The sequence below is a fragment of the Myotis lucifugus genome, unplaced genomic scaffold (genome assembly GCF_000147115.1).
Source record: "Myotis lucifugus unplaced genomic scaffold, Myoluc2.0 scaffold_225, whole genome shotgun sequence".
Taxonomy (NCBI): domain Eukaryota; kingdom Metazoa; phylum Chordata; class Mammalia; order Chiroptera; family Vespertilionidae; genus Myotis; species Myotis lucifugus.
This window is the reverse complement of record NW_005871273.1, coordinates 367,047-387,835: the sequence shown is the minus strand read 5'-3', so window position 1 is coordinate 387,835 and position 20,789 is coordinate 367,047. Positions and strand designations below refer to the sequence as shown.

The following is a 20,789-nucleotide window of genomic DNA, read 5'->3' as shown; positions in this document are numbered from 1 at the left end:
CCTTGGTTTTTGTTTAGGACCAAGTCACTTAGTCATAAGATTCATTGTCTGATTATAATCCTTTCAAAGACACACAGTGTGTTTCCATTTTAAGTACAAAAGACTTCAGTTACAAAGTCTTCGTACTGCATTCATCTAGCCCATTTTCTAGATGGAAGAACAGAGGCAGAAAGAGGTAAACAATCTCACAAAGAGATAAGATAAGAAGAAATAGCTGGCTGTCCGTCCCTCTTTTCCCAAGAATTCAGAATCAAGCAGAAGAGAGTAATGTTGTCTTTCTTAGAAATTCGGTTTCACTTGTCCCTCCCTCCCTCTTATTGAAGAATCTCCTATATGGATATCTAATAGCAGAAAAACACAGCAGCTGTGGAGCTCAGGGTCAGCTCCTCGGCCTTCCATTGTCTAGGTCTTCACCAAAACAAATCAGCTGCATCCTCTTTTTCTATTTTTATGGAGGAAAAATACAATTGAAATGTATGGGAAAGCAGGGTCCTAAACTCTGTGGAGGAGAGTAGCGCAGGCCACAGGCAGGAGTGGCCACGGTGAGGAGGGGGTGGGGGCTCTGCTGGCAGGAAGGCGGCGCCATTGGAGGGCTGGTCTCCTCCAGGATTTTCCCGGAGGAGGAAGTCAGCGAGCATCACCGGGAGGGACTCAGAGGCCCGTGGCTCTGGCAACTTCGAGACTTTCTTCCTCTGTGTTCTCATGGCAGCTTCTTTTCTCTCCTTTAACTAGTTCAGGTCGGTTTTCCACTTGCTGTTCATTTATTTATTTCCGGTGTTCTTCCATCGGATGAGTTGTCTGTCCTCCGGGCACCCAGTTTAACAAGAACATCTCTGCCTTCAAGGCCCTTGTTGCTGCCCGTCCTCCCCACCCACCAAGGCTGGCAGGAACCCCCGACAGGCAGGTCTGGGAGAGCACATGACCTCTGCCCGGGGGAAGGTCAGCTCTAACCCAGTTCACATTTCCAGGGAGAGGAGTGGACTTCTGAGGCACATCAAGGGACTCTGTGCGATGGGGACAGCTGTTTTCTCAAATGTTAGGGTAAAAGTCTCCTTTTGAGTAGACGAAGCACCTGTCACTGCAGGCCATTGTGCGTGACATCCATCAGAGCGAGGGAAAATGGGGTGCTGTCATTACTAAGGGCCACCCATCCTCGGGGAGCTGAGCCAGGAACCAGCCTTCAGGTGCATTAAGAAACAAGCCTGGTAGCAGCGTGGCTAGGAAATGTGGGGCCTCCCAGAAGCCACAAAGTGGCGCAAACTGCTGCTGGCGCTGTTTTTAGCTAAAGACATCTCAGCGCTGTCAAGGAGGAACCTGCTTTGGGCCGGTGGCTCCCCACCACAGCGCTGACATCTAACTCTCAGCCTGGTTATGAGGTGAAGCCTTCTTTGTCCCCAGCCCAGGAATGGCATCCAACTGGCAAAGGGGGTCCGTAAGCTAGAGCAGCTCTCAGAAGCCTCCTGATGGGTGGGCCTCAGCACCTTCTTTGCACAGCACCCCCTAGAGCAGCGGTTCTCAACCTTCTGGCCCTTTAAATACAATTCCTCATGTTGTGACCCAGCCATAAAATTATTTTCGTTGCTACTTCATCACTGTAATGTTGCTGTTATGAATTGTAATGTAAATATCTGATATGCAGGATGGTCTTAGGTGACCCCTGTGAAAGGGTCGTTCAACCGCCAAAGGGGTTGAGAACCACTGCCCTAGAGGATCAATATCGACATAGCAAGCTGGAACTGGAACTGGTGTCTGGCTGCACAGCCGGACTCCTCATTCCATGGGGACAGTGCTCACATTTTAATGAAGTTCATGGGCTCAGGCCAGTTCACTGCCCCTAGAAAGAAAGGCTCCCCGGGGAGAATCGACATCATGAAAAGCAAGGCGAGTCCCTCCAGCTAACCCCCGACTCCCCTGGGGACAGATGCTGGGTGGGAACTGAAGCCAGACCCGGCTTCTCTGTGGTCACTGGTGCTGTGGGTCTGGCAGAGGAGAGAGGCATCCTGGGGTCCTACGGAGATAACACCTTCAGATAATGACAGAGCCGCTGTCCTCTGTGCCAGCCCTGCTGTGACCAGGGACAGGCGGGAGCTCTCCATGCCCAACTCCATAGAAATAGATCAGATTGAATAACATTTTCCAGTTTACAACGCGCTTTCTCATCATTGTCTTGCTGCGCTCCACTTTCTATTTCCGCCAGAATATTGTCTTTCTCAGCGTGATGACTCTGATGCCAGCTATTTGCCCTAATTCATGTCCCCAGAGCCTGTTCCCAGATGTGTTCATCTTGACATTGTTTACTCTGCCCGCATCCTGCCCCAGCCAGACTCTCAACAGGCACTGAAGTGTGCGACCAGGTTCCCCGAGATCCTCCACGCAGAAGGATTTGTTCCCCCCACAAGTATTCATTTTCCCCAAAACACAGACTCAGCTTCCAGGCTGGGCAGACAGGTCATTTCAGGGAAAGGGACATGTTAGCTTAATGCCCATTCTCTGAAAAAGAACATTCCAGAATTTTTCAAAAGAAGAGGGTTGGTCTTGTGATTTCTGTGTAGACATGCCATCGCAATAGGAATTGCTGCTAGCGACCCCTACAGTGGAAGATAGGGCCTCACCCACCCCTTCAACAGCTTTCTCCTCACCCTCTTCCTCTACCCAGTAATAGAATCCATGGCTCTCACAAGTGTGTCTAACTGCTTTCCTCACTAGCTACCTGTGGCACTTCTGTCGTGGCCCCCACCACCAGCATGAGCCCTGCGGCATATGGGACTGCCAGGGCGGGTTGTCCCAGAGACTGTCCCGGCTCTGTGGGGTCATATCCTCGGGCGTCTCTAATCCCTCCCAGACCAATTGCTAGGATACTCTGCACATCGCCTCTCTCAGGCCTCCAGAGCCCAGGGATTCAGAATGATCCCTGGTTCTTGTTTCCCATTCACAGTCCACAGTCAGGTATTATGTGCAGAATGCCTCAGACTCTCAGGGGAAGAATTTATTGCCCAGGTGCTTGAAGAGCATTGTGGGTGTTTTGTTTGTTTATTTTCTTCAAACCCCTCAGGTTGTCCTTCTCTTTGAAGTTTGAGTTGTTCATTTTCATGGTTGTCGTCATCACCATCACCATTTCCATTTCCATTATCATCGACGTCAATTAAGTCCATACTTCTGAGCACTCGCTCCGTGAATGTCACGCAGTTGGGACAGTGTGTATTTTGGAGGCACCTGCCTTGAGAGGTGTTAGATGTCTTCACAGTGCCACATGGGCCTCCAGGCACCTACAGAAAATAGAGACATAAATCACAGTCATTGTGCGTGAACTTGCTGTGTCGTTGAGGGGGGAAGGTGGGCATAATGTCAGAAGGCGGGATGAGATGATCACTAATTCCAGAGTCCACTTCCTGTGAGAAAAGTATAACCGTCTCTTTTGTTTGTCTCTCTCCTTCGTCGCAGGCTGGCTGAAGGAAAGAAGGGGGTGAAAGTGGAAAACAGACCCTTCCTCTCGAAGCTCATCTTCTTCAATGTCTCAGAGCACGACTATGGGAACTACACGTGTGTCGCCTCCAACAGGCTCGGCCACACCAATGCCAGCATCACACTCTTTGGTAAGATGAGCCCTGAGCTGGGCAGAAAGGAGCGGGTCAGGCAGAGCAGGAGGAGTTGGGAAGAGAGGCCCAGAGGGAAAGGAGAAGAAAATCAGGAGTAGTGAGGCCAGGGTGAGGGAGAAGAGGAAGAAGGATGAGAGAGAGATGCCGGAAGAGGGAGAATTTTTAAAAAGAATGCTCATGTTTCATTCTATAATGGGAAAAATCCTGAGACAGGAGAAAAGGATTTGGTGATGCTGAAATGACATTTAATTGTTTTCTCCTCAATGATCTCTCTTAAACTGAGGATGGGGACTATGATTGGGTGGAACAGTGAAGAGCCAGGGAGGAACATTTACTGTATCAATGCTTTGTTCACCGAATTCGTGTGAGATGGTAACCACTTCTGAAACTTTTTCTGGCCATTGGGACATGAGAGAAACGGAATTCTATGTATAGAAGTGGAATCGTGGGCCTGAATTGGGATCCTGAATACTAATAGTTTCAGGGGGAGAATAAGCAGAGACTATGGGGATTTCTCTAGTGTCCATTTGTATCAACACGTGTTGTCTGGCTGGATTAAGGAATATGTGTGCAAGGAAGCCGCCATCGTGACAGAGTGACATAGTCATTCATGCATCGATTCATTCAACAACGACTTAGCGAAGGGCTCATAGGTGCAGGGCAAATGGCTGGGCACTCGTTACACATTGGTGATGCTATTGGTGCCAGATGGAAGCAAAGGAGGCCAATGAACCAGCCCCCCTGTGGGCCCGGTGTCTCCTTCTGTGAGCAGAGCAGCTGCCCAGTGTGACCTGGGGGAGCGTTTGCCCTGTCAGGCCCCTGGGGAGGTCTTCCTCCCCTCAGTAGTTGCAGATTCTCCTTATGGGACCCAGGGTTCATTTCTCCTTGCTTTGGGGGCAGTTCCCTCCAGACCTCACCAAGTTCAGGCCGCGAATTTTTTTTCCAATCTCTACCCCTTCAGTCTCCCGTGCAAACACACACTCTCCAAGGGGATGAGGAGAGAAAGATGAGGAAGTTAGCAGGTGATTGGCAAGAACGTAACTCCCTTTCGTTTGGAGAACTCCCAGATAATCCCATAGCTTCACGTACCTCGCCCGCTTCCCCTGGCTCGGCCTCCTGCCCTCCATGCACAGTGTACCCAGCTTGCCCCTAATAGCCCGTGTGTGCTGCCCATTGTCCTGCCTCTGCTTCCAGATCACATCCGATCTTCCTTTGACCCAGCGCATGACATGAAGCCCAGCTTTACCCAACAGGGCTGGGAAGGGCGAGGCCGCCCTCGATCCCAGAGCTGGTGCTGGGAATGGACGGCGGGCGCTGTGATGCGGGTGATTGATCTGTCTGACATCCCTCACACAGGGAGAGTCATAATTGCCTCTCGCGTTTGTCAGGCCTTTGTGGCTTTCTGGCAGGTGTCTGTCTGCATGAGCAGAAGGGCCAGGATTAGAAAGGAAGGCGCCCCTCCTCCCCTTGCTCTGCAGATCTCAGGCTCTCCCTGGCTCTCCTGCCCGCCGCCCAGTGCTCTCTCCACCCTCAGTGGTCCTTGTCCCCCAGTCTCCCTCCACCTCTGACCTCCCTCTTCTGATTTGGATGCATGAAATGGTGTTGCAATTGGCTTCATCGCTCCTACGTAATCCCCTGGCTTCTTCCCCTTAAGCTGAGAACAGGAAGAAAAAGCAAACTTTAAAAGCGAAGTAACTGTCATTTGTGATAAGAAGGGCAGTGCAGGATGTGTCCTGAATCTGCTCTTTTCAGCAGACCCCAGTGAGACAATTAAACCTCCCCCCCACCCCCTACCCCCCACCCCCACCCCCGTCCTGCCGTCGTTCTGTGGGCATTCACCCCGTGTGACATTGGGGGCATTCCTACAATTTCCAGCTTCCCGCAGCCCAGGGTTCTCTTTGAAGAACACATTAAAAATGGTAGCAGGTATTGACACACGTGCAGAGAATCTGGGTCAAGCACCGATGCATGGAGCACACACGGGTTGCTCTTCAATGCAAGAGGTCTCGGGGCCTTTACAGGCTAAACCTCGAGGGAGGAAAGTCTGTAGCATCTTCCCCATTGAATCAAGCAGACGCCAGTATTTTAGTCTCTAAAGAGAGACGGTTTCGGAGGAGCCCACCACACAAATGCTGCAGGGGACACACGGTTCCCTGGAAATCGGGACACTCCATCCCTGAGCCAGTGACTGTTTCCAGGCCCCTCGGGCAGCCCCTGCAGCCCCTGAGCTCATTACTGAGGCCACCATCACCAAGGCCTTTGGACAAATATTACCCGATTAGAAGGGTTTCCATGTCATTTTCTATCCTTGGAAAACCCCGTCAGCTCACAGCCATCCAGCAAGTTCTAAGGCAGCCTTTACTTTATGGGAATGCACAGACTTGGTGAGGAGGTTCACGCTTCCATAGCATCACAACAAGCCAGCTACGTTACCACCTAAGCACACCCATCCACCTGACCCGAAGGTTGGAAAGTGAGGAAGGCTGGTGCTGGGAGAATCCCCCCTTGGCCGGAATCTAACCCAAATGGGGGCAGGGGTGGCCCTTCCTATCTGGGCCCAGAACCAATAGGGTTCTGAGCACCTGGCCCCTAAGACTCCTGGGGGACCTCCTTCCTGCCCGGGAGCCTTGGGAACAGAAATTTCTGGACTTGGTTTTCCAAAGTGAAACAATGGGATGGGGGTGGGGGACAGAAATCTCATCTAGAAAAACACACACACAAAAACGCTAGTCCTTTGTTACCATATCAGTACCCAGCTCAGCACAAGCTAAGGGTGGAAGCGTCTGTCCAGTGCACTGGACAACGTGCCGGCCTCCAGCCCCCTCACTTCCCAGCCTTCACGTCCAAGTTCGGAAGCACAGAGCACTCACGTTTGTGTCCCCCACGCTGCATTGTGTCCCACCACCTTGGTTGTTGTGTCTTCCTTTATTTATCCATTGCTCCAGAGATGTTTGTGAAAGGCAGTATACAAACTATATATGGCCAATATATAGCTACTGTATATAATATATGTGTTTGTTTTCATTTTTCTCTCCTGTATGTCCCTCACCCGATTTAGAACTAAATGAGCCCACAAGCTCAACTTTGTTGCAAGGTCAGTATCCCCCTTGCTTTATGGTTTCTCCCCCTCCCCCTCCCTGTCCCCATCTCCCCCGCGCCCTTCCCCTGCCCCTCTGTGTGTTACCTGAGGCTCCTACGTGTCAAGTGGCTTAGAAGATGGCAGGGGAAGCTAAGGTGGTTACTGGGAGTTGGTGAAACCCTTGCCCACACTTCTCCAGTAGGGCTGGTGGGGGGAAAGGAAAAAAAAATTATTAGCATCTCCAGGCCCAGAGACTCACAAGTTTGAGGGACTGAGTCAGGACCAACAGGAAGACACCTGCGACCCACTGAGCAGTTTTCATAGCTCGGGTCCTATTGATGGACGCTCAGCAAAGTGGCAAATACCAGGTACCGGAAGGTTCAAATATTCCCTAAAATGCATCACCTGGTTCCCAGGGAGGTTCTTGGGAGCAGGGGAGGTGGGAGGGGTGGGCAGGGCATGGCACAACATGCTCGCTGGTCAGCATGCAGTTGTCTGGAGTGGGATGCCCTTGAGATCTAGTTCAAGGCCTGGCTTTTAGCAGTTCTGTGCTCTGGGACAAGTCACTAAACGTTGCTGAGACTCAGTTTCCTCTTCTACAAATGGGAATTGATCTGCCTTATGTACCTTAGAGTTGTTCTCCCATTCAACTGAGGGCGCGAAGTGAAAAGTCTTTGACAACTGGGCGGTGTGTTTGAATCATTAAAGCTGAAAGGCAAGGGCATCTCTCAGTGTACCCTAGGGGGTCATTAACTCATTTCTCCAGCCCTTCTTCCCAGCCCCCTTCATCACCCTCCACTTAGAGCCTGTTCAGGTGTCAGACTCCAGCATCTCTTGCCTCTGTTTGTACAGCCCTTCGCATTCTCTCAAGGTCCACTAGCCTAGCGAGCATCATCCATGAGGACTGTGGCCAAGCCTTCGGGCAGAAGTGGCCGAGGTCTGAGTGGGAGAATGCAGCTGTGTATGCTGCTGTCCCCTCCGGAGGGCACTGCCTACCACAAGCTAGCCCGGCAGGAAGGCAGCTGTGGAGACAAGGAGGGGAATGGCTTTCTCCCCCTGCACTCCCACCCCCTGGCCTTTCTCATGCCCCCTCACCCACACCAGCCTGTGCGTCCATTCACATCCAGCTGTGCAATCATTGGAGGAGGGCATTTGGCTTGCAGGGCTGGGGAAGAGGTGGGAGGAAATGGATTATCTGGGAAGCTGACCGATAAAGAAAAATACTTTTATCATGAAAAACTTGGGGGCTGCATTATTCACCGTAGCCATGCAGGGTGCCTTGGAGATGAGCCACAAAGGGGAGAATGGAATAGGGAGGAAAAGTGAACTCAATGGAAACGTTCAGGTTTAACGTATGGCGCCTCTGTGAGAGGCACGTGCACAGATCTGACAGAGAGGGCATCAGACAGTACCTAGCATGGAGGGACAAAGGGAAGCGTGAGACCGGAGCTAAGATGCTACTGCTCCAAGATGTGCTTCTAGAAGCGACTAAGCTCATTCTGATCACTTAGGGGGAACGGGAGCTTTTAAACCAGGTGGTGGTTGCTAGGGAGTTAGTGTTTGACGGAAGGTGCACTTAGCTGATGGAGGGAGCATTGTCTACACCAAAGACGGGAACAAAGCCGACCAGAAGCAAGCACATCGCTACCAGGCCGCTGAGCTGGGACCCGAGCAGGGCCTCCATTGTCAGGCTGCACCTGCTGAGACAGAGCCGCCCTGCCTCGCTCCCGGCAGCTGTCTGCTGTGCACAGCTGTCTACGGTGCCTGGGGGAACAAGGGTCTCTCTGCCTGTCTCCACTCTGACTCGCGGGATACACTCAACCCTCACGCTTCTCAGTGGAGGCAAAGCAAGGAGAAGGGCCAGACGTGGTAGATTGTGGGCATCTGGAACATTCCAACATTCGGGTTAGTGTGGTTTTCAGGGTAACTGTTGGATGCTTTTGTACAACTAAGGAGTATTTAGAGAAATATTGTATCTTGGGCATTTGCTTTCTTGTTTAATTTTAGAGGATGTTTATTAAAGTTTGGGGACAGTGAAACAAGAAAGGGTTGGGGAAATGAGCCTAGGCTGATGGAGAAGTGAGAAAAGAGAAGGGATCTTGGGGACAGGGTTAGGCGGTTTGCTGGGAATGAATTGTCCCTGACCATTGCTGCCCTGGTTGCAAGCCTCATGGGTCCCTCAGCATTTAGGAGATGCATCCCTGGGGGGAAAGAAAGGGGAAAGGCTTGGGCATGCAAGCATGCCATCTTGGGCTTTTTTCTCATTCATCTGTGTCTCCCCTGCACCCCCTTCCTCCTCCTTTGCTAGTCTCCCACAGAACAGCGAACTATCTATTTTCTCAGAGCACCCCCCCCAAGTTCTGCTCACTTTGTCTCAGGAATACCAAGCGAGATTTGAACAGGTGCCTGGATCTCACTGACAGGGAGCGTCGCTTTAAGGGACGTGCCGAGCTGTCTTGCCTCCCCGCTCTGGATAGACTAGAAAGATTCTTGTACAAGATTTCATCCCTCCTCAGCATTTTCTGCCACCCTTGAAATATTCCTCTGCTCCCCTTTTGCAAACACAACAGATGGCCTGTCACCCTCTCCTATTAATATTTGGTGGGGCCGGACTCCTGCCATGAGAAATACGGACTCGGGGACGCGCCGCCATCCCTCACTGAGCTGGCTGGCGGGCAGGAGAGCGGCCCACACTGCAGACTCAGCTGCTGGGTGGCTGTTCGTCTCCCATCACGGTCCTTCGTCTTTTATCTCCTAGGCCGGGAGTCAGATCCGATGGTATCAGTGGGCTGGGAAAGGTGGGCTGATTAATGCCTGTGAGCCTCACCGTGACCGTCAAACCAACTTCCTAAAGAGTGGGCACTAAAGCACACTGTATCCGGAGGGGGAAATTGCAGTAGAGAGAGGATGGGTCCTCCCCTGCCGAGGATTACAGATGGTTCATGAGGCCCAGCCCTCCAGCAGTTAGCATTTCTTTCTTTTTTCTTTGGTTTACCCTCGCCCAAGGATATTTTTTTCTTTGGTTTTTAGGGACAGTGGAAGAGAGAGGGAAAGATAGAAAGAAACATCGATGTGAGAGAAACACATTGATTGGTTGCCTCCCACAGGAGCCCCGACCAGGGCCCGGGCAGGGGAGGAGCCTGCAACCAAGGTACGTGCCCTTGACCGGAATCAAACCTAGGACCCTCTGGTCCTCAGGCCGATGCTCTATCCACTGAGCCAAACTGGCCAGGGCCAGCAGTTAGCGTTTCTATGGCACTTGTGTCTAAATATCAGAAGGTGTAAAAACAAAGAATTCTTATCCTTTTTCTAGAAGGTTTATCTATTCATCCTGACTTGAAACCAGCCCTCCCCTGCCCAGGAGAATCAGACGGCAGCCCTGGGCTTACGTAGGTACAGGTATGAACAGTGGCTTTCCTGCCAAAAAGATTACTTTGTAGGTTGACCAGAGACACTGGCTTGGAGGCTTGGGGGGTGGGGTTCTTTTGTTTGTTTTTTTCAACCCAGTTTTTCTATCTTTTGAATATTTGCTCCCATTTACCTTGCCTGCCATTCATATAGTGACAGGAAAAGCACACATTTAATCAAGCTCTTAGTAAGGAAAACACAGGCCTGGTTTTTTGGGGGGAATTGTATGATAGCCAAGGGTTAACTCGCAGCAGCCTCTGTGTCACTGAGTCTCAATCCGCACTGGTTTTTACAGCCAGTAGTTCTTATTGCCCCTAGAGGCTTCCCTTCCCAGTTCTGGGATCCTGGGCTGGGGTTGGTGTGAGGCTGGGCCCCCTTGCTCCTCCAGGCGGCCTCCGCAGAGACCACCTCCCTCTGGATTTAGAAAGCAGCTCACGTGGGTGCTGGCCCAGTCCAGTCTGTTCCGCGCCTCCTACCAGTCTCAGTGCGCTTTCTTCCTTCCTTCTCTAGTTGTAGGACTTCCATTCAGCCAGCTTCCGGCGGTTCTGGATGATGGTGGTTCTGTATTTTAGTTGTAATTTTGATGTGGTTGAGGGTGGTGGTGAGTACGGGCGTTCACCTATGCGGCCATCTTGTTCAGGAAAGCCCTGCCCTTCATACAAGTAGCATGTGTTGGAGATTTGGGGGGAGTAGCTGGGTAGGAACAATTCACCTGAAGTTGTTTTCAGAACTTGATTGACCCTACAGAAAATCACTTCTGCAGAAACATGCTCTCAATTTTGTTCTTTTATTGAGCCTTCCGACAGGACAGATGACCAGGTAGAACCCTTCCCTGCATCCTCACTCCAGTCCAAAATAGCACTTGTCACTCTATGGGCCCTGCACTTGCTCTGCTTGAGTTCTGGAGTGAAAGGCCTGTGACTGCTCTATCCTTCTAAGAACCTCTCTTCATACACCCTCCCTCCTTCCCATGACCCTCCTTCTGGGGACAGAGACTCAAGTCAGTGGAACCTGAATGAGACAATTCATGAACATAGTCCTTCCTTAACTCCGGGTCTGGCTCTTGCAGCCCAGCAGTCACCCCATGGAAGTCTAACTTCTCTACTAAACACAGGCGCATGGCAGCAGCATGCCCGTCTTTTCTCGGCCACCCTGCTCTGGACAGGATCATCTCTGGATCGCTCTTTGATCACAGATCCCACCCCCTCCTCTTACATTTTACCAGAGTGGCTTCCCAGGGTTGCTAATGCCCACTTAGATCAAGAGGGATATGGTATCGCAGGTGCCTTTAAAGAATAGATCGAGAGCTTGACTGCAGAAGTATACGTTCTGATTCTGGTCAAATGCTTTATTTTAGTTGAGGTCAAGTTATAGCTAAGTTGTCTTTCCTCCTGCATGGGAGATCTTTGCACAGAGAATGGCATCACTTCAATGCAAGAGACTTGAACATCATGTTCTCATTTTTTTCAGCTTTGCTAAGGGATAAATGACAAAACTGAAGACATTTAAAGTGTACATTGTAGGGCGTTGATGTACAGATACATTGTGAAATGATTTTTCATCCTCTTTATATCCAAGGTGAACAACTGCGGAGGCCTGTAGCTAAAATTGGAGGTAAAAAATGAGAGATTATCAGCACTTCAGGCCACTCAAGACGGGTGATCAACAGAAAAGGCTCTGTGGCTTGTTCTGAGAGCTTGAAGTTGAGGAAAAGGGGGCATTTGATGGTCTAGTCAGTAGAGAAGAGCTGGAGCCCCAGTAGTTCCATAGTCCCAGCAAGTCCAGCAACATAGATGCAGGTCTTCCAGCCTCAGGTTGGCCCAGAGAGATGAAGCCCTCTGGCCCCACTCGGTATAGCCTGACTCATCAGGAGAGGTCATGTAGCCAAGTTCTGGGCTCATCTGGCTCATGCAGTCTAGCTCAGCAGTATTTCTAAGATGAATCCATGAATGCTGGTCAAACTTTTACATCTCAAACATAGCTTGGGTACCTGTTAGTATGTTCAAATTGCTGTAGTATAATTCATTTGTGGGTGCCAATTTTATACTTAAGCCCTATAGACTTCACCTAATGAAGGGATAGTAGGGTGGTCAAAGAAGAAAGTTGTTCTACAAAGAAGTATCTAGTGGCTTGGAGCCTCAGGCTTGAAGGTACACCCATGTCCCCTGCTAAGGCAAGCGGGAGGTGTTGGCGCTCTTTGGGTAGGCAGCTGAATTTGAACATCATTCATATCTTTCCCCAACTCACCCATATGGCAAGTGGCTTTCCAGCAAACCGGAGGGGAGCACGTATGAGGGTTGGACTGTGGTCAGGACAGCAAGAGGCAAAGGCGAGAGGGCTGGGAATGCTGGCGCATCCTCCACACCCTCTGAGGGCCGAGCAGGTACCTCCGACTGCTTTCTACCTTAACAGTGGCTTGTTTTTTCATTTCTTTTAGAAGTGAAATCTACAGCCCTGACCCCTTGGAAAGGTTGGTATGTTTATTTCCTAGGCAGCGACTGCCTTGGTGAGGATGGGATATGCCAAACTCTGCCTGCTCTCAAGGTGCCTTCTGTTCTGAGCTAACCACAGGGAGCAGCCCAGTGGGCCTCCACCCGGCCCTGGGGCTGTCTCAATTCAGATTAACCCATCCCCGAGGACATGCCGTTCTCCCTGGGTAGCTTCCCCTGGCAGGAGTCTAACTTCTCTGCTGGCAGCACTAATGAGCACCTGTCAGTGCCCGGAATGTCTCCACATCTGGGTGCCCCTGTACCAGGCCTGCCTCTTTCCTTGCGCATCGATGCTCTAATGCTCCCATCTTCTTAGACCTTGCATGCTGCCCTTGGCTTACCCCATTCTTTCTCCCGCGCTATCTTGCTCTAACGTAGAACTGGAAGGGAAGTGGTGGGAGGAAGAGGAAAGTGGAAGGAAGGGGGAAGGTCTGTGTGAGTCACTAGGCTAGGAATAAAATGGGTCTTGTTTGAGGCTTTCATTCTTGCCAGATGTTTCTGATGAATAATTGACACTCATTAGTTTTCCTGGATCCTGTCCTGATAGTCTCTTTAGGCCTCTGCAGCTCTCTAGTGAGACAGAGGCAATAAAGGCATCCAGCATAGAGTGGAGGTGTGACTGGATGACTATCGGAGGAGGTCTCACAGGTGTGGCCCATGCCACCAGGTAGATGGGCAGAGCTGTCACCTGGCCACAAAGGCTCTGGGAGAGCCTTGCTCCAGGACTGGACACAATGCCTGGACAAAAGGTCATGTCATAGCATTCTTCCATGTGCTGGGCAGCGGGGGATGGCCTGTGTGGTCCCCACCTTAACCAGTGCCCGGATGGGGTGGCCCAGGTCCTCCCTCCCCTCTGTATTTCCCACAGAGGAGTGAGTCACGTGGAATAGCTGTGAGGGAGGGGGAAGGAAAACTGCGTTTGGAGATAGAAGTAGAGGGACCTTAGCGGAAGTCACTGGAGCTCTGAGGTTCAGTTTCCACCTGTGGGAGTGCGGACAGCAGTCCTCAGCGTGCTAGCGGCTCTTGGGGCTGGGACCCCCCTAAATGCACGCACTTGGCCTGATGTCCCACCCAGAGGTACCCCTCCCTCAACCAAGGGCTTTGCAGTGACTTCTACTGGAAAAGAGGGAAACGGTGTTTGAAAGAGAAAATTGAGGTAAAGCAAAAGGCAGGACAAGAGTTTGTTTTGTAGTTATTTCTTTTTTCTTTAAATAGAATCTTAAGAGAAAGAAAAACAGAAAATATGGGCTTATCTACATGTATCGCAATGTTCTGGCTCTTTTTTTCCCCTCCAACAAGCACTTATCAAATACCCGCCAAGGGCCCCATTAGACACAGGGGCTTTAAAAAGCTTGCAGCACAGAGGAGGGAATCAGAGAAGTATAATGCAGGGTGGTAGGCATTTCAATAGTGGGATGCATGTGGTGCCATGGAAACAAACCACAGCAAGTCAAGGAAGGCTGCCTGGAGGAGGTGACTGGAGGCCAGAACAGGACCTGGAATAAGGTGTGAGTGAGTTGAGTAAAAAGCATTTCAGGGACAGGGGGTGTGAGGATGAGAAGGGAAAGGAACATGGTTGGCAGGTATATGCTCGTGTGTGCATGTACGAGTGTGTGCAGGTGACATGAGCTCATGTTGCACGGAGTTGGGGGAAGGGAGACACTGAAAGACATCTGGCAGGAAGAATAGCTAAGGAGGCAGAAAAGCGAGCAGATTATGAAATGTGGAGCACTCTGCCAGACAGGTGGGAGATTTGTGGTGGCCAGAGGAATCTGGAAGATTTGTAACGTGATCCGTTTGCAATGGTAGAGACGTGACCCTGGAATTATCATAAAGAATAAGCCTGAGGGGTCAAGGCCTGAGTGGGAACCTTCATGGAAAGGGACAGGAGAGCTGCTTGGCCACCTCAGAGAGGATGTGTGGGAACCCCTGCCTGTCTCCCCCCTCCTGCGCAGCTTTGTGCTGGAAAAAGGATGGGTTAGGGCAGTGGTCGGCAAACTGCAGCTCGGCAAATCGCGGCTTGCGAGCCACATGCGGCTCTTTGGCCCCTTGAGTATGGCTCTTCTACAAAATACCGGCTCTTCCACAAAATACAGACTTCTGCACATGGGCCACGAAGTTTCAATCGCACTGTACGTGCGTGCCCGAACGTGATATTTTGTGGAAGAGCCACACTGAAGGGGCCAAAGAGCTGCATGTGGCTCATGAGCCGAGGTTTGCCGACGACGGGTTAGGGCGAGGGGATCATGTGTGGATGGGGTGAAGGCAGACTGGATGAGGCTCCCACAGTGAGAGGCAGCCCCTGTGGGTCAGGGACAGGAGACAGGAGCACCAGAGAGTTCCCTGGAGCTTGTCCAGGGTAACAATGCACCAAGAGGAGGCTCTGGGCACTTGACGGCCTTTTCCTGCTTCTATGGGAAGAGTTTTCTGACACAACAGGTTGGGACCCCTCCTGATGGGCTCCCTGTGGTGCCACCCAGCAGGCAGCAGGCCCACAGAGGAGCACCTGCAGACTGCCCTGCCAGGCGAGGTGCCCAGGGGCGGGGGGCACCAGTCACAACAGCCTCCCCTGGGTGCTGCAGAGTCCCTCGCCCGAAAACAAGGTTTCCTTTCATGGTAAGGTAACGAGCCAGGCCCTGCTGGGCGGCGTGCCTGGCCTGTGGCATCTCCCCTGGTGGGGGGCCTGCAAGGAGGGAATGCAGGAGAGCATCCACGTGCTGGGCACTGTGCTTCGTTCCCCTCTCTCTTCCCACAGGGCCTCTGCTAGGCATGGCCAGGAGGAGGGAGAGGGCGGAGTGAGCCGGCATGAATGGGGGCTGGGTCTCAAAGCTGTGAGTGTTGAGGGGAGCAAGAGAGGAATAGCCATGTGCCCACAGGTGCATGTGGGGCCAGGCGTGCCATGTGCCAGGCGTGCAGGGCACATTGAGTCCTTATGCCATGTGCATGTGGGGTGATGGAATACAGCCACTACCTCTGCCTGAGAACATGGAGCCCAGCTCCCACAAAGGCCTGCTGGTCCCATGGACTGTGAAACCCACATGTGCCTTAGACCAGCGTTCGCCAACCTTTCGGACCTCACGGACCACCGGTTGGCGACCGCTGCCTTAGGGTCTGCCTCAGGCACAGGCCAGGCTCTTGGTCTGAAGGACTTTGGGGGTCCAGAGCAGAGGGGCTCCCTCATAGGAGGAAAGCAGAGCCTCTCACCCTAGAACCGTGGTCGGCAAACTGCGGCTCGTGAGCCACATGCAGCTCTTTGGCCCCTTGAGTGTGGCTCTTCCCAAGCCTTAGGAGTACCCTAATTAAGTTAACAATGTACCTACGTATATAGTTTAAGTTTAAAAAATTTGGCTCTCGAAAGAAATTTCAATCGTACTGTTGATATTTGGCTCTGCTGACTAATGAGTTTGCCGACCACTGGCCTAGAAGCATACCGGGGAGAGAACAGAGTGACACAGGCAACCGTGAGGGACTATGAGGAGGGCCTTCCTGGCTGAGGCCTTGGTTCTGTGGAGCCGGGAAGGTCCCCTCCCTGCAGGGTGGAGCGTAAATAGCCTCCCTTGTGCCTCTCATTATGAGAACGCGCCCTGCCAAGAAATCCGGGCATTGGGAATGTCAGGTCCTGGACCACAGGACACGGGAGGCTGGAGAGCATGCTGCACTTCAAGCTCATCATGATGTAGCCACTGCCCCGTAGTCAGAGATTTCTCCCCACCGCCCAGGAAATACAACCATATGGGCAGCGCTTCCCAGGCACGAGTTTTCGGATCCCAAGGAATAATCTCACCTGGAACCAAGGAGCCAGAAGTGTCTCCGATGGTTGGCATCCGAGGCAGGTTCCTTCACCCCCGTGAGCACATGCACTTAGTAGGGACACAGTCCCATTAAACTCAGTGCAGCTGAGCATGCAGGCGCCTCTGTCTTGGGTGCCTGATTCGTCAGGGCCTCAACACCCCTGTGTGCTGTTCAGGAACCGTAGCTCCATCGGTTGTGGGCATTCTTGCCCCCCAGGCTCAGGGAGCCTCCTGGCTTATGCTTCACGGTGATAGGAAAGCTCCTGGGGAATTCTATGACCTCAGTTTTCTTGCCTCTCATTCTTGGCTTCATTTCAGAGTCTCTGTCAGCAGGCCCGGTGGCGTGTGCCTCCCAGGGGAAGGTGCCATCTACCTCCCACTCAGACATTCTCCATGCGGTTCCGCATCCCCATCTCCACCTAAACCTTCCCGCACGTCCATGGACACAGCTAGAGGCCACCTGTGTCTTTCCTGGTTCCCACCTCCACTTCCTGGGAGCTGGGTCTGGCTTTTCAGGCGCGTGATGCCTGAGCTAGGTCTGCTATTAGCGAGGCCAGATGGGAAGAGGCCAAGTGCTCCAGGCAGACGCCGGGCTCAGCCCAGAGAGGTGATGATTGGCAGGAGGACGCTGAGCCTGAGCAGCAGCTGCTGCAGGGAGGCAGACTGTGGTGTCCAACAGGTCCTTCCGGCAACAGGTGGAGCTGCTGCAGGGCCATGGGAAGGGTGAGGCAGGCAGTGCGCAGAAGTGGTTGAGTGATGGTGCACACGACAGGGGGTCTTATGCTATTGAAGCTCTGTGTGGGCTATTCATACACCTGCCACCTTCTCCTTGAACTTGACCTTGAGCCATAGCCTTAGCCTAGTACACAGGAAAGGAGTCCTGGCCACCAGCACACTTGGACTTGAGCCTCATGTGTTCTCCTGGCCAGGGAAAGCTCCCCATTATACAGAGTGTATCATGGGATGGAAGCTGTAGAGGGTCCATGTGTCACGCAGCCCCTACATAGGGAGCGGGAACAAACCCAGATGCTGCTCCCAGTTAGAGAGATGGCTTACCAGAGGCGAGGCCTAAGGACAGCTGACCAGGCCACCGCCATTCCCTCTTCCTCTGGCTGCTCGTGACTCATGTGCTCTCTCCACAGGCCCAGGCGCCGTCAGCGAGGTGAGCAACGGGACGCCGAGGAGGGCAGGCTGCCTTTGGCTGCTACCTCTCCTGGTCTTCCTCCTGCGCCAGTTTTGATGTGAGTGCCACGCCCGCACCAGGGAAGCTGCCGCCACTGCAACCACCAACCCTCCAGCAAAGGCACCTCCGACAGCAAGAGCAAACCCCTTTCCAACTAAGATGTAATCAAACGCCATTCCGAGACACAGACGATTGGGACACACATTCGAGGGAGGGGAACAAAGAACACTTTGGGAAATCACGTTTCAAAAGGAAATCGAAAAATCGATCGCCTTGCAGGCCGGGCAGATATGTAGGTACAGCTGAGTTTTCTTTCTTTTCCCACATGGGAGGAGCGCACCCCTGGCTTTGGATACCCGCCCGCCAGCTGCATTGTTTCCGGGGTGGAGGAGGGCTCAGCCGCTCTGCCCACTCCAGGGCCCCTGCCAAGGAAAATTCTGGAGTCGGCCGTCCCCAAATTCTATCCGTCACTAGAAGCGAACACAGAGTGAGGCGTGCGCCCCCATGTGCCGCGGGGTCCCCCCCGCTGTAGACTGTGCCACTGTCGTGTGTGCTATGAAACGCAAATTTAAAAAGCAAATCAATAAAAAGGAACCTAAACAAAACAGCCTGATGGCGACCAACCCCCACAGTCAGCAGTCACACAGGCCCCGTTCACCTCTGTGTTCCCCTCACTACATGGGCATCGTGGATCATAAGGGATTCTGGTTCACTGTTAATTCTATTTTCTGACGTGAGTCTAGGACTTAGCTGGAAAACAAGGCAACACTAAACACCACACACACATGAAAGGGGTGACGAGAAGTATGTTTGTTAAAAAAAGATGAAAATGAATAGTGCACTTCTTAACTAGGTTTACAACCGGTGGACCCCACGCCGGGCATTAACCGCCCGGTGAGGATTTGGCGAATCCACCAAAACAAAACACACACACACATATGATTTAACCAACACGTCCACCAGCGCTACAGCTTTCTCCTCATCCTGGCATTTAATGCAGACACGACTATGCTTCTCCGTGCTGTTTAGAAGTGGAAGGGGGGTCTGCACCCGACCTTGCGTTTGTTGGCTCTGCTTCTTTTGATGACATATATTATACAGTATATATATACATATATATACATATATTTTTTTTGTTAAGAGTTCTAGCCCTTTTCTTTCTCAGCAGGTCCGTTCTCAGACATTACTGCATGCTGTATATGGCGTTAGCTGTGTGTTGACCTTCTAAAAGATGATAGAGTTTACTGGTACTTGTGTAATCAGCTCCTGCCTCTATTTTTTTTCTTTTTTTTCCTTTTTTTTGCGCGCGTTATCCACATGTCAGAGACATTTATACGCAGTGAAACGAGAAAACGACACTAACACCAGGCACAGCCTCTGTTCCAGGTGTGGCTCCCGGAGGGGGTCCGCCCAGGCGCCGCCCCCTCCACCCCGCACAAACACGCCACCGAACCAGCTAAACAGCCAGTAACCACTCGCTCGAGCCCTATGGGAATCTCTGATGCCTTTGTGACCACTGGAGAATTGAACCCTCTTGGTTTCTTTTATTTAATGTCCCACCTGTGTGTGCGTGTGTATGAAAGAGAAGAAAATGCAGTTTTTAGATAATCTTTTTTCCTCCCCCCGGAGTCTGGGGACCAGAGAGGCCTCGGGGAGGGGTCCTGGGTGTGATGAGGGAAAGTGGGATTGGGGTTCGGGGAGGGAGGGGTTGTCTCTGACTTGACATTAAAAAGTGTTCCATGTCCCTCTTCACCTGGTGTGGTGCCTCATTCTGAAGTGGGGGGGGGGGATGAGGGGGGAGGGAGCAGAGCCTGGCTGGCTCCGGTGTGAAGGACACCGAGGGGGCGGGCTCCTGACTCAAGCAACTGCTCTTTCAGCCCCTCATTGGCGGGAGCTGGGCTCTTTCTGTGGTCTGTGCTCGGGTGACAGGACAGTCAGAAACCCCTTGTCCTCCTAACAGAAGCAAGGGGGCAGGGGGCTCACAGGGCTGTGTCCCCAATGCTGGCCGAGGCCGGCCGCACCCTGCTTGTGCCCAAGCAGCTCACCTCCTAACCTGGGCAACATGTCAATCTAGTTAAGACAGGCTTTTCTGTGAGAGTATTTCGAGGAGGCAGCCCAGGGCGGCTAGCACGGAAAAGAAAAGAAGGAAAAAGAGGAAAGGAAAGGAACTTGAAACAGTGTGGCTTGATATTAAATAATCCCAAGTCCCAACACCTGATGTTTGGGGGACTCTTCCCGCAAGGCCTGCTCTCCAAAGCTCGCCTCTAGTCACAAATTAAGAGGAAAAGTCTATTTTAATACAAAATAATATTCAAATCATTCTAAGCTGCTCTGATTCTGGGAATTAAATTGGGGCTGAGACTCACCGAGAGGCGGAAACCAGGCCAGAGCTGAGACGCACAGGATTCCTGTACCTGAGTCCTCAGGGGTCAGTCCAGCTGAGCGGAGTAGGGCGTGTCGGCAAAGGAGGCGATTCATTTCCGGTGGCTGCTAGAAAAGAATGAGAAAAGGTTGTTGGCTTCATGGCCTGCCCTTCTATCCCCACCCCCAGGTGTCAGACACAGCAACTGCTTCCCGGCAAAATTGTCAGGGACAGTGTGGCCCAGCCTGGCAGATTTAGGCTAAATCGGTTCTAGAACAGCTGAAGCCAAGGGCTTGGGGACTGTGCCCTTCCAATGAGAGTGGGTGGGTGAGACTCGCTAGGCCTCTTATGCCTGGAACTTCTGCAGACTCCCATTGGAGGGTCTGGATGCCCAGCATGGTTCCTGGACCAGAGAGGGAAACACAGGTAGTTCCCATGTTGCTGCACTGGAGCCCGGAAGCACCTCTGCATAAAACACACCAAGGCATCTGCACAGAGAGGCTTCCCAGACTTTGCTGGGAAAAGAGTACAGCGGCACATGGCCTCCATTTGAATCAAAACTTTAACGACTAAACTTTCTTTGACCACTCTGTCACCGTCCTCCCAGGAGTCATTTGTAAAGGGACTATGTCAACTTTGTAAAGTGCCACTCATGAGGAACACTTCACTTGACCTGTCTGCAACTCCATTCCCCTTCCTGTCTGTGGTTCCTTAGGGCTCTGTTTCATCGAGAGCATGTCCCTGGTAGACCCAGCTTTGCCCTAACTGATGGATTCAGCAGCTAGAACTTCCTAATCTGCCTCAAGGGGGGTGGGGGGGCACTGGGGTAGTTAGGGTTTGAACAGCCCTCACTCCTCCCCACCACACACACACTCATCTGC

The 20,789-nt window shown here is 52.1% G+C and overlaps 1 protein-coding gene across 5 annotated transcripts in view; it reads left to right on the top strand.

Moving 5' to 3' along the window:
* NTM (neurotrimin) overlaps positions 1-19,298 on the top strand; it is an 846,452-nt gene extending 827,154 nt beyond the window's left edge. For 2 of the 5 annotated variants that reach the window (XM_006098235.3, XM_023761994.1), the window contains 3 exons: positions 3,442-3,593; positions 12,521-12,553; positions 17,506-19,298. In XM_006098235.3, the coding sequence (XP_006098297.1) occupies positions 3,442-3,593; positions 12,521-12,553; positions 17,506-17,603 (283 nt within the window). In that variant the 3' untranslated portion in view covers positions 17,604-19,298. Of the gene's footprint in view, positions 1-3,441; positions 3,594-6,654; positions 6,691-12,520; positions 12,554-17,505 lie in introns of all 5 variants that reach the window. The other 3 variants (XM_014463876.2, XM_014463877.2, XM_014463878.2) reach the window with 3 other exon arrangements.
* Positions 19,299-20,789: the final 1,491 nt, after the last annotated feature.